At 38.6% G+C, this 13,944-nt stretch overlaps 1 protein-coding gene across 2 annotated transcripts in view; it reads left to right on the plus strand.

Annotated features, from left to right (window-relative positions):
- LOC126161612 (NFX1-type zinc finger-containing protein 1-like) overlaps nucleotides 1–13,944 on the plus strand; it is a 251,498-nt gene that overhangs the window by 158,944 nt on the left and 78,610 nt on the right. For both annotated transcript variants that reach the window (XM_049917566.1, XM_049917567.1), the window contains one exon: nucleotides 6,170–6,427. In XM_049917566.1, coding sequence (XP_049773523.1) covers nucleotides 6,170–6,427 — 258 coding nt within the window. The remainder of the gene's footprint in view (nucleotides 1–6,169; nucleotides 6,428–13,944) is intronic.

A 13,944-nucleotide genomic window follows, 5' to 3' on the forward strand; every position in this document is an offset into this window, starting at 1 on the left:
TAAGTTTAGACAGTCATCAAACACACAGTCTCCACTGAAGTTCAACTACCTTTTCTCGTAATGCAGTCTGCACTCTTAACTGTTCACTGACTGATTTGAGACTCGAGATGGGCAAAACTGTTCTTTTCAAAAGGAAGGTACATTGTCTTTTTAATTTAGGTTATTAAACCTGTATTTATATCTGATTTGGTCCTATTTTGAAAGAACATATAAAAGAGGAGCAATAATTTTGCGTTATGTCTCTAGTAATTTTCAGATACAAAAGTTTCAAATTTCATCTACTGCAAAAGTTATAAATATTACAACACAATCCTAAATATTTTTTACCAAGTGGAAAATTTAAGAGTGAAGACTTATTCTTGTTATATTTTAATGTTTTTATCAGAAAAAAACCAGTGTAAGAACTATATCAACTTCAATTGAAGTGTATCTGCAGTCATCATTTAGTCAGTATTACCATATGTGTTCCCATAAAAGATAAATTAATTAGTATTATCATTTATGAATAAAATTTGACCCATACTAGTCGATGCGAGTCTTTTTCTCTTCTCAGTGCATATTTGTCCTGCTTTTGAAAATATTCATTCATAGGCCACTGATGTTGCTGTGATACATTATACTTTTAGAACTAATTGATACAGCACTGACCACAACAAGTTTTTTGTTTCGCACCAGTTAAGGGATTGCTGTTTCTAGGCAAATATCCCTCCACTAAATTTTCTGGTTTGTGACTTACTAGAAGTTGACTAATAGTTTCATTGAACTCGTACCAGATTGAAGAAGTCTCATGTGTAACAGTGCTAACTGGTTGAGGCATGAACTCTGTTTTTTCTTGTTGAACAACCAACACTTTCATTTCTACAGCAGCCTTCATGTAGCAGTTGTGAAATGTTTTGTCATCTGAAAATCCTTGCCTATGACTCGGGGTTCAGTAATGTTGCCTGACTAATTGTTTTGTTGCTGGATATCCCAAACCACTCTGATATCCCTTCAAGCAAATTATCAACCAGGGACCTTGTTTTTTGAGGATATTCTTTATTTTTGTCTTCAAAATGTTTTAGTTGCCCCTCCATTAATCTTGGCAAGATTTTCATTATTGAAACTGATACTGTTTTCTGTGAGGGCACCTCATCAAAAACTTTCAAAATCCGAAAAGCCTGTTGCTTTATCTTCCAGTCTGTATCTTTTGAATTTAAAGTGATCGATTTTCCAGCTGAGATAGCGAGATAAGAAATTATGGAATTTTTATTTAAATTAAATCTTTTGTATGAACTTCTGAATTGCATGTTGTGCAGTGGGGTTTATAGAATGTGCAAAGCATGGAGTATAAGGAAGTTTTAAAAGCATGACAGTTAAATTAGTATTTGACACATTTTCTGTTATTATGGAAATGATTTTAAAATTGATACTGTATTTGGGATAACAGACTTTACCCAGTTTGAGATGTTTTCTGCAGTCTGTCTGTCTTCGAACTGTGTGGTATGACGTTAGTTCACTTTATTCAAACTAACGTAACATACATTCATCCACGCATCAGACGTATGGCAGATTGCCTTTTTGGTGACTGAAAAAATTTTAATTTTTACTGCAAATCATTTTTAAAAGCTGTACATCTAATGACATACATTTACTTAATGTGGACGGCTTTATAATATTAAAAAAATTACTTATTGGTTATTGTAAATGAAAAGCACACACAAAGGAGATAAATCAGGATTTGGTCCAGAACCTGAGGACACTGATGGGCTGGATAGTGCTCGAGACTCAATTTGCCTTTTTGGGAGGATAGCTTCACACAAGGTGGAAGCAGACATCTGCGAGTACAGTTTACAAGAAATGATTTCTCGAATTTCTGCACCAGTTGATGGCAATCTTGATTGACTTCCTGACCCACATTGTTCCAGAGTACTGTAGGATGCTTCAATTTCAGATGTCCATCCTGGTTTGATGATGAGCCAGAAGCGATGACAATTGTCTGCTGACAGTAGCAGCATTTTCCTTTTTCTTTGATTTTGGTAAAATGGTATTGTACATCACTTGTAATTCTTCTAGGTGAATGCAATGTAGATAAGATATTGTTAGGCAGCACTGAAAGTACACTGGTAAAATCTTAAACATTTGCTATTAACATAGCTATTTTACGTTGTAAAAGCTTAAAGTGATAACAAATATACATGCAGCACACACTATAATCAGAAGTTTTAGATTAGGCTGTAGGAAGTTCTGATCTGCGAAATCTACAGCCTCAATCCTGAAGTTTGTATCATGCACGAAAGGGTCTGAAACAGTCATAGTGGTTAAGAAACTCATGAAGACAAGCCTGAGAATATGAGGATTTCACTGCTGAAAGATAAAAATTTTGCATAATGTGATATCCAAATTTGGGCTACACTGTATGTGAACAAGAGATGACAGGATAATGGTGTGGATAAAGGCTGGAAAAAAGCAGTGCAAATGAACTCTAAAGTCTGTGCTTTAGAAGCTACGAACTTTTCTACTCATGCAGCCACTATTTCTATTAGCATGTTTGTATTGTTACTGTAGAACATAGCCATCACTTTCAAATCATTTCAGTGAACTCCGCCATATATTTCAGACTATCAACATCCATGTCTTTCTTCTAATGAACTTGGACATCTGGCTCAGCCAAGCGTGCTCTACTGCTCCCTAAATATGGACTCCACTGTCCTAAGATATCACATAAGTAACAGATGAGGAGGTGGAGTAGTGGCATGCAAACACTTTGACTTATATGTCTGCCCCCAGTAGCTGAGTGGTCAGCGCGACAGAATATCAATCCTAAGGGCCCGGGTTCGATTCCCGGATGGTTCGGAGATTTTCTCCACTCAGGGACTGGGTGTTGTGTTGTCCTAATCATTTCATCCCCATCAACATGCAAGTCACCGAAGTGGCATCAAATCGAAAGACTTGCGCCAGCGAACAGTCTACCTGACGGGAGGCCTTAGTCACACAACACTTATTTACTTTGACTTATTACTGACCATACTTCTCACATCCAATATTAATGAAGACAAACAAGACAAATATATGTAAATAAATTTCAAACCTCTTCAAAAGAATTGCATAATGTGCATCCTGTACAGATCTCCAAAAATAGGCGGGATAGCATGTTTCAATACTGACCTTTCAAAATTCAATTTGACTTGATCATACAAATAATGCTAGGAACACTAACATAAATATTCTGCCCCTTCACTGTAAAATTCAAGTGCATAGTTGCTTCTTCAAATGCAGCAGTGTTTCAGCTTGCACCTACCCATAACGCAGCCTATAGTCAGGCCCCCCATACATATATCTGCCACAAAATCCACAAGCAAAGAAATTGGTACCAGGAATATCAGCTCACAACATCATTACCATACTAACTCTGTTACATAGTAAATTTGCTTCCCCAGAGACTGGAAACCTGAAGGGAAAACCTGCACCTTGGCTAACAGAACAGCTAAAACAGTCCATACTGTCAGAGATACTGCACGTCAGACTCACAAACGACCTCCTTCGCTGGAAAATAAAATTGATTACAAGCATAAAGCAAACAGAATCAATCAAACTCAGGAAAACAATAACTAAGACATGCCAATACATTAATCTAAAACATAAAGACCAGATGCTCTATGGAAAAGCTTGTGTGATCTAGGGATTAGAAGGCAAAGTAGAAGCAGCAGCTGATCCCATTGTCCCAACCAAGAAACTACGCCAGTACTTGACTTTAGCGATAATCTTCTTTGAACCGTAAACAAAACACAGACTGGATGATTATTTCGCAGAGGTAAATGATGGTAGTTGCAAAAAATTCTTTCTTGAGCTGACAACACTGCCGAAAAGTCCTTCAGCTCAGCAATTACTGTACAGGACGGCATCGCAGTCCAAATACTCAAACTTGTTGATCCACTACTGCCCATAATAACTACTGCTCCCTACACCTTGATGCTCTTTCCTGGACAACACAGTAGAAACACATGTTTCCATCAGAGTACAAGCACTAGAGATCCAATTGCTAAGAAGAATAGCTGGATACATTCTGTCTGTGGAGAGTGTAAATGGAGGCATAGAAAAGAACTGAGAGGGAAAAACTTAAATAAGCACATGAAAGACTACAGGAAGAATTATGTCAAAAGAATGGAAGACAACAGATTACCAAAATTTGTGTTTAATTATTAAACAGTGTTCTGAAGATATTTAGGAAGCCCAAGGAAAATAAACAGTTTCAGCCTAGAGATCATAACAGGCAAATGCCTACTACATGTGGAGAGAAGAAGAGGAGGCATCATATTAAAAATATTATGATTTTTTAAGTAACTGTGATATTAATAAGTTTTGTAATTAGGCCTATATATAAAACTGTGGTCTGATGCAAAAGGATTCCTGGCGGCATTACTGTGTTTGGGTTAAATGAATAAATAAAAAATTAAACATAATATACAGGTTGCCCCAGAATGAATGTTCAGTGTCCAGGGATATGACAGAAACAATAATTTGTAGCAGAAAACTTCATGTGGACATGTTTTCTCTTCTGAATGGTTTCTGAGATGGAACGTATTTAATGTACATTGTTACTTATTTTATTTATTAGTCAGTACATTGTCATTGTTTACAACATGCCATAGTAGTGTAGACAATTTTGAAATGAACAATTTGATGTAGGACATGTTTCTATCAAGTTGAGAAACTACCTCAAACTGGCTTACCTACACCTCAGTGCATGCGTTGCACAAGAATTTCCATTTTCTCTCGCTGTCTTCACGTAATCTGAAAGTCCTTGAGAAAAAATGAATAGGACCCTTTTAAAGGAAATTTATTGTAGTTTAATTTTATACTGTGACAAGTTTTCACTAGAGGTTGCGGATTTTGTGTTATTCAAGAAAAACATACAAAAGTAACTTTAAATATGTTTCATCTCTGAAACCGTTTGGAATAGGACATATGTCCATATTTAGTTTCTTGCTTCAAATTATCGTTCTTGTCATATCTCTGAATATTGACCATTCCTCCTGAGACAACCTGTATATGTGGACTGTTATGTAGGATAACATAACTGTTACATTTAGTATCCTATTCACCCAAAGCAATTAAAAGGTGCATAAAGACTACTGGAACACCAACAAAAGCAACTATCTATGCAACATATATAGAAGAAGACATAATACTACACCTAACAAGAAAACACACACATCGAGAAAACAGAAGAGCAACAACACAAGATGACAACAATTAGAATAGAGCAAATAAGGATACTAGGAGTTAAGAGCTGAACTGGAATGGAGACGTGCTCAGTCATGAAAGCTTCACTGTGCACAGAGAACAGAGTTACGCCTCAAGTCACCGTGTGGTCTGCTCTGTGCGATTTCGTCTGCAGAGCTAGTTACCTTGGTGAGGAGCAGTGAGCTACCTTGCAATCTGTTCCCTGAGAGTGGTGGGAAGCAGTGAGCTAGTGAGACAGCCTATGGTCCAATCGGTGAGAGTGATGGAAACACTCAGGGGAGCGATGCCTGGATCGCTTTGCGACATGCACCACGCGGTGGCCGAAGGCCGCAGCTTTTACGATCACTGGCAACACATTATGAGTGCTATGCTAAGTCAAAGGATAAGAAGTAATAACTCGCTCAGAAGCGTGTAACCGTTCATTGAGCTTCTTAAATTGAAGACATGTTTTGAAATCAAGAACGGAAACATGCTGGAAGTGTTTTCTGCATTAATGTGTCATTCTGAAGACCTCAACTTCTTGTGATGCTCGGTTCAGTCCAAAGTACGTGTCATCTGATCTAGACAAATGTTTCTCTTGTCTGGTATCTTATTTAACATGTTTGACAGTGCTGCCACCAGGTAGCCTCATTAATTTTATCTAAGTTCTTACCAGTTTATTTCCTAAGGACATACTCATTTTTTTCCCCAGAGCTTGGCCTGTTCTCTTACATGCAGGACCATCACCAGCTCTTATCATATATCCATCGGGATTTTTCTTGAGTAACCATTCTCTAGTTAAATATTCGTAGTGATGTCCCTGTTAGTATGCTATTGCATTGGGCAAGTTAGTTTGCAATATTTACCCTTAAACATAGAACATAACACTACAATACATTTATTTTTTAAACCTATTTCAATTTTTTTTATTTCTTTAATGTTCTTCATCTATTTTTTTCTTTTGCAGTACAAGTGTAATAAACCTTGTGAAAAAAACAATGCTGGCTGCAAAAGAAACCACAAATGCAACAAAAAATGTTATGAAGAGTGTGGAGACTGTGTTGTTGAAATTAAAGTGCAACTCAATTGTGGACATACCCATCAGATACGTTGTAGTTCTGATCCATCAGAAGTGAAATGTGGTAGGGACTGCAAGCGTACAATGGAATGTGGACACAAATGTCGTCTTCTCTGTTTCCAGCCATGTGGAAATTGTCCAGTTAAGGTAAGTGGAATACTTGCTTCAAAATATACACAATTTTATGACTGATTTATATCTAATATAGAAAGAATGTTTTTATTTCTATTTGAAATAGCTTTGTTGTTACTAAAAAGCATACTTCCTCTTCCATGGCAGTATTATTTATTGTACTTGTTGTACTTGCAAAAGTATGGTGCAACATCAAACAAAAGCCAAGAAGTTCACAATAAAATAATTATCCTGAGCCACAAGAAAATTAAAGAATTTGTGCAACTAAATTACTGAGCATGCAAGTTGACTGAACACAGGACAGTTTGGCCTTATAATAACCCAGGTATAGCCATATTGATAGACCATAAAATGTAATTGGGTAGATAAAAGAATCTACTCATGAAGGGGTAGCAGAAGAACAAACTCACAAAAAGATTTAGCGTACGCAAGGTTTTGGAGCCAGTGGCTTCTCCTTGCAGCAGAAGAGTTGTATGGGAGGGAAAGGGGTTGAAGGAAAAGAATTCGAGAGGTTTAGCAAAAGGGATACAGTGCGGAAAAGTCACCCAGCACCCCAGGTCAGAGGAGACTTACTGGACAGGAACAGAAGGAAAGACTGGTTTAACGTAAATTAAGGCCAGGTGGGTAGCGAGAAACAGTGACATGTTGTAGCTCTAGTTCACACCTGTGGAGTTCTGAGAAACTGGTATCCGTTGGAAGAATCCAGATGGCGTGTATGGTGATGCAGGCACCAAGACCACAACTGCCATGTAGAGCATGCTGTGCAACAGGATATTTTGTGTTGCCAGTATACACCCTCTGCCTGTGCCCATTCATTCTGACTGATAACTGGTGGTAGTCATGCCGGTATAAAAACACCAAACAGTATTTTCATAAGAGCTGGAATATGTCATGGTCATTTCACAGGTAGCTCTCCCTTTGGTAGTATATCTTTTGCCAGTTACAGGGCTGGTATAGGCAGCGATAGAGGGGTGCATAGGGAAAGCCTTGCAGTGAGGACAATCATGGAGGTAGGAGCCATAGTGTAGGGAGATGAGTGCAGAAGGAGCATAGGGTCTTTTAAAATGTAACTACTGTTGTTTGTTAGTAGGTTTAATGTGGACAGAAGTGTGTAGCTGTTCTTTAGTGACGATGAGATCAGCATCAAGGAAAATGGCATAGGATTCAGAATAGGACCCAGTGAAATTTAATTGGGAGAAGATATTCAGTGATTCCAGGAATTTCAGCAGGTCAGTCTCACCAGGAGTCCATGTGGTAAAGACATCATCAACATATCTAAACCAAACCAATTGCTGAAAGTCGCTCAGTATTGTCGCTTACTGTTATCCTGGTCTTGACTGTATTAATCAACTATTTCAATAAGGCCATGACTTCCTAATATCGTGTCCTGAAATGAGATTCATTCTGTCTGAAGTTCTGCCCACCGCATCTAGAATCACTTTTCATCACCCTCCCAACCTCCACAGTATCCTTGTCAGACCCTATGCTGCTCCTTCTGCACCCAACTCCCTTCGCTTTGTCTCCTACCCCTGTGCTTGTCCCTGCTGCAAGACTTGGCCTATGCACCCCTCCACCACTGCCTATACCAGCCCTCTAACTGGCAAAACATATACTGTCAAAGGGAGAGCCACCTGTGAAATTACACGTCATATATGAGCTGTTATGTAAACGCTGTTCAGCCGTTTGACACCAGCATGACTACCACCCAGTTATCAGTCAGAATGAATGGGCACTGGCAGAGGGTGTATGCCAACAATGCACAATATCCTGTTGCATAGCATGCTCTACAACATGACAGTCGTGACCTTGGTGCCTTTTTCACCACATGCACCATCTGGATTCTACCCCCAGACACCAATTTCTCAGAGCTCCGCAGGTGCGCTCTAACGCTACAACATGTCACTGGTTCTCGCCACGAACTTGGCCTTAAGTTAAATGGCTCTGAGCACTATGGGACTTAACATCGATGGTCATCAGTTCCGGCCTTAAGTTACATTAATCCCTTCCGTGTCAGGATTTCTTTACTGTATCTGCTCCTTTCTTCGCTTCATTTTAGTTTTCTACATCTTTCATTTTCTGACCTTCCTATTCTTCGCTGTCCTCCTCCCAGCTCCATCACAGACAATGCACTTAGCTTTTCACTCTTATTACCTCATGCATGATGTTTTAGTAGTAATCTTTAAGCTCTCAGATTTTCAAATCTCATCCAGTGCAGTCCCCAACAATCTGTCTTTCCTTCTCATCTTGTCCGGAAAATCTCCTCTGACCCAGGGTTGTGTGTGACTTTTCTGGACCTTACCCCTTTCCCTAAACCTCTCCAATCCTTTTCCTTCAACGATCTTCCTTCCGTCTCCAGTCTTCTGTGGGAATAAGGATCCACTGGCTCCAAAATCTTCCATAAGTTAAACCTGTGTGTGTGTGTGTGTGTGTGTGTGTGTGTGTGTGTGTGTGTGTTCCCCTGCTGCTACTTGGTGAGTAAATCTTTTTACCTATCTAGTCGCATTATATTGTCAATAATTGATTATTTTTGTTGTCATATTGATAGACAGTTATGGAAATCACTGTAACAATTACTTTGTTTGCTTGGCTAAATAATTTACCAGTCTGTAAGTGCTGACCCCAATAACACTCTTACACACACACACACACACACACACACACACACACACACACACACACACACACAGCCTTAGTCTACTTGTACAGCTTTACGAGCAGTGTGCTTGATCGTGCAACAGTCCAAAAGTATAGTGGTGTTATTGAGGGAAGCATGAGTTTGATTGGAACATGGCTTTGTGGCTGCCATACAGAAAATGAGAGCAGGCTCTTGGCCATAGGGGGGCCCAAGTTGGCCATCTAGCTGGTCTCATATGATCAGTCGGCTGGAGATTATGTTTTTTCTTGCTGGCAATGCCTTGCCACATGTAGACTTAATGATACTTGTCAGTTGTCTTCCATTGATGTATGCAGTGGGTTTACAAGATCTGTTCACAAGTTGCAGTGCATAGAGCTGAAACTAGGCCAGTGTGGGGAATTGAGGCAAGGTGGCAGTGTGCTGTTGATTGAAAAAGTCCCTGTTGTCAATTCTGAAGTGATGCTCTAGTCCCCAAGTGATGGCTGTGGAACTGGAGGCTCTAGAGAGCCTATGGGAACTTAGGACACAGGGTGCACCATACTAATAACAGCAGTCCTGGCTGTTCTGAGAGAGGAGCCAGATCAGTGTCATGGGGATCCTCTGTAGTGGGTGGGATGGAACGACCAGATCTTGTTGTATGGTGTAAGCTGCTGAAGTGCCTGTCGTGGCAGTTTGCACAGGTGCACTGATGTTCTGGACTTTGGAGATGTCTATCCAGGGTGTCACAACTGGACTTTGGAGATGTCTATCTGGGGTGTCACAATCACAGCTGGTTGTGGTGTCTGTGCAGCTTCCCACTTGCAGTCACTACCAGAACCAGCTGGCATCCCTGCTGTGTTGCAGTGGGTCTCCATATCCCACCCAAGATCTGCCCAAAAATGTGCACCTGCACCTGGGTGCCCACGTGAAATGCTGTTGCTTCGTGGGAAGTGAAGACTTGGCAGTGTCTTGCCTATTCAATAATTCTTGCCTATCAATATTTCTGCCAGGCTACAAAACTGTGCAGACACTGACATGTAAGAAGATAAATAGGTATTAAGATCTGAGTCTGATGTAGTTGACATGATGGCATTTGCTATTTGTGTTTTAAAAGTGTAAACAATAGAGACATTGAGAAATGATTAGAAGTTGGATAAAAAGGTGGAGGCCTTAAATGCTTAATGTTGTTTGAGTTCATAACGTCAGGACTTATGACTGTGAACTGAGATCTGTTGCATATAACCAAGGTCCAGGGTGCTCCATCGATGGCGAAAATTTGTTGTTCATGGACTTGTGTGTGTGTGAGTGTGTGTGTGTGTGTGTGTGTGTGTAGTGGGAAGGCGTGGTGTCACCACCCGGTAACCGTCATCTTCTTGGGCTAGATTTGAAGTTGTTGAACAAACACTGGAGGCCTGGTGGTATTGTGGCCTACAACGCGGTGGGCCATTCCTTGTGGACATGGTAGAGGACTCACTGGAGAAATGAGGCATGCTTGGATGCTGTTGGAACACACATAGAATTGAGTAGAAAGTCTTCCAAGAACTGCTCTATTTGTGTGTCCATCTAGATCGAGACATTTCTGCCTGTCAACGTCTATGTCCCAGCCCATGGGAAGTTGAGACAAGGCGTCCCAGAGGACGCTGGTTGGATGGATCTCAGTGTATTGAATACTGTTACTTTGGCCAGTACAATGCCCACTGATGCAAGCAATGGGCCGTGAAATCTGGGAACTTAGTTTGGGCCCAATCAGGGTTAATAATGGCTTACGATGTGTAATTAACTGGAACTTCTGGCCATATAAAAAAGTACCATATTTGTCCAATCCAAAAACAACAATTACCATCTCTTTGGAGTAATATTCCTCTTCATGATAGTTTTGGACTATAAACATAACATCTTGCATATTTAATGTGGTCAGTTCTTGGTGAGTACATAAGAGAAAGAAAACAACACTCAAGTTTAAATGTACTATGCTACTAAAACAATTAAAAAACAGTTGTCAATCATTTTCATGATATTCACATGTTGCAGAAGAATTATGGAGTCACGACTTTGCCTCAGATTCTCCTGAATCTGATTCCTCGCTGACTACTGGGTTCCTTTCCATTTTGTCTTTACATGGACTGTTCAGTATGTATGTTTCATTGGCATCAACAGGATTAGGTCGTGTTCCCACTCCACTCATTGATTTCCAATTATATAGGAAAGGTAGGTTAGTTTTGCAGCTGACTGATGAGTCAGGGGTCAGGTATCGTCCCCGCCCCCCTCCTCCTGCCCCTCTGTGGATCCGTCCAAGAATGAAGAGTAGAAATGGTAAAAAGAAAAAGGACAGGATTAATGTGTAGCTAGTTGGAATGAAAGTAAAAGAACATGCTTCTTCTTTCTTTTCATTCTTAGTAATAAAGGCAATCAATGATACACTTAGGTTTAAGTGTAAACATTTACTAATTTTTAATATTGGAAGTATCGTCCCATCCCTTATTTTAATTGCTGAATTATTCCTTCTAGCAATAAAACTTTAAAAAGTACTTTTTTTATAAATGCCCGGATTTTGGACATTTAAAACCGCTTTGGGCAAATGCCCAATTAGAAATTTCCTGTCCACAGGGCATTTCTCCGCTCCACATCACTTCTTGCTACACAATGCTTTGATACTGATGCCAAACTGCCTGTAATTAAAATCAGTGGTTGTAATCACAGACGACACCCCACTTCTACTATCTTGGACAACTGCTCTCAATAATGCCACTGCTGCAATAGTAGGATACGTTTGCCTGTATTTGTGGTTTTTTGTGTGTGACTTATGTACTTTCTGCTAGAAAAAGATCTAGAGCTCAAAAGTTAGTGAGTACTGTTTTTGGTTGTGTGTGTATGCACCACATATCTGTTATAAGTAATGTTCACCTTATGTTCATAGTGTTCATAAACTTTCTGTAGGTTTTACATTCATCATAGTTGAACAATATTCAGCTGAAACTATTGATTTCATGCATTAGCACTATTGATAATGCACGTGATGGAAGCAAAAAAAGTATTCCATACTTTGAGAGGCCAAAACAAGACAAATTTTCAGTAAACATGCACTCTAAATGTATACCTTAAGAGCTATGAGCACTTGATCATCTTCACTACTTTGAAACACATCACTTATTCTGCAAGCCCATTACTATTATGAATGACCTACAGAATACAATAGGATGATAACCTGATAAGACTTCATCAATGAAAATTACCAAAAACCTTGCACTTTCAAAAAGTGTGAAAGAAAAACCTTTTGCTGTCTCACGTGTCTTCCAAGAGGGAGGAAAGAAGAGAATAAATGTTTATAAAGTAAAGTCACACATTCCTTGGGCTACCATATGCCACTAGCTAGTATCATCATCCACAAATCATTATGGCAGTTTGATGATTAGTATATATCATTTTATTTCTGTATAATGCGGAAAGTAATGGTCCTGTAACATATCTCAAGAAAGACCTGTTTTTTAGACTGAATTTCTTAGTTGACATTTTCCTAAAACAGTACATCACATTTCTGTAACAAATTTGTCGGTAGTTCAGCTTGTAGCATAATCAGCATGTAATAGTGAAGTCACTGGTTCGAATCTTGCTTGTAGCAACTTTGTTTGTTAGTTTTTACATTTTGTATTTATTAACCAAGGGAATCCTAATTAACAAATATTGAAAAGTTTGTTGTTAATAAAATTAATATTTTTATCAGTTACTGGTTTTTTTGAAAATAAACTAAAATTTGATACAGACACGCAGAATGATTTTTTGTTAAAAAACTATGTGCAGTGATAATAGTGTTCAATGTTTGGAAATCAAAAAGAATTTTCTCTTTGATGTTTCGAATTTTTATACCAAGCTTTTTCTGAATACTTAAATTTTCATATGACCATTAACTGAAAATAAGTGTTATTTTTATTTAAAAAGTATGATTCTGTATTTGTTAACTAACATTTCCATTTGTAAAAAATTATAGCATTTAAAATAATGTGTGCTACTAGCCAGATTCAATCCAGTAACTTAATGATTACAATATGACTACACTGCATGCGGAACTACCGATGAATTTGTTACTAAACAACATATGTTTTGTACTTAACTAATTTGTTTGTGAATTGCATCACACTACTTTAGAACATGATATATGTGATCTGACCTACTGAAGTTCGGAAGTTAAAAAAAGAAGGGCAGGTCTTTCAGTCCCCTGAATCAGTTGAACTCACCTGTTGTCCAAACTTGTCCTCACAACAGGTGAGTCCCTCTCATCCTGGAATCTGAACCACTTTCTTTTTAACCTTCCCCAATCTATCGCACTCTCCTCACCAGGGAAGGAACTAGTGCTTCTGAAAGCTAGGATAGTGATGTGTATTTTTATAAGTGTCTATTAGCAATAATAGTACAGATTGCCATCAAAGGTAATTACTGGCCATCCATTGTGTCTCACAATTGAATGGTTTCCTTTTATTTATATATTTAGTCTGCAGTGAGCTAAAATGTTTAATGTGTCTTTGGGGAGACCTGTCATTCTGTTACCGGTATCCCAAATGTTTAACTTACTTTCAAGCTTTTATTATTTATGTAATTAATTTGTTAGATGTAAATGAGAAATCAGCATGGTTCTCATCAACATAAATGCATTAAGCTATATAGAAGTCAATCAGTATTGTACTCATCAAAATAAATGCATTAAGTTACATACACGTCAACCATTGTGGCAGAAAAGAGGTAGTTAATCCTATATAAATTTTTCTGCAGCCTTGGTAAGTCACATTATTTTAGCAGTCAGTAACAGCTTCTCTATTCAGAATAAAGATACATTACATGAAAACTAGATAACAGTTACTGCAGAAGGTGTTTTTGCAATTAAATTTTTGCATTATTTATTTTTATGTTTTTGGTTCATAGTGAG

The sequence above is a fragment of the Schistocerca cancellata genome, chromosome 2, assembly GCF_023864275.1.
Source record: "Schistocerca cancellata isolate TAMUIC-IGC-003103 chromosome 2, iqSchCanc2.1, whole genome shotgun sequence".
NCBI lineage: Eukaryota > Metazoa > Arthropoda > Insecta > Orthoptera > Acrididae > Schistocerca > Schistocerca cancellata.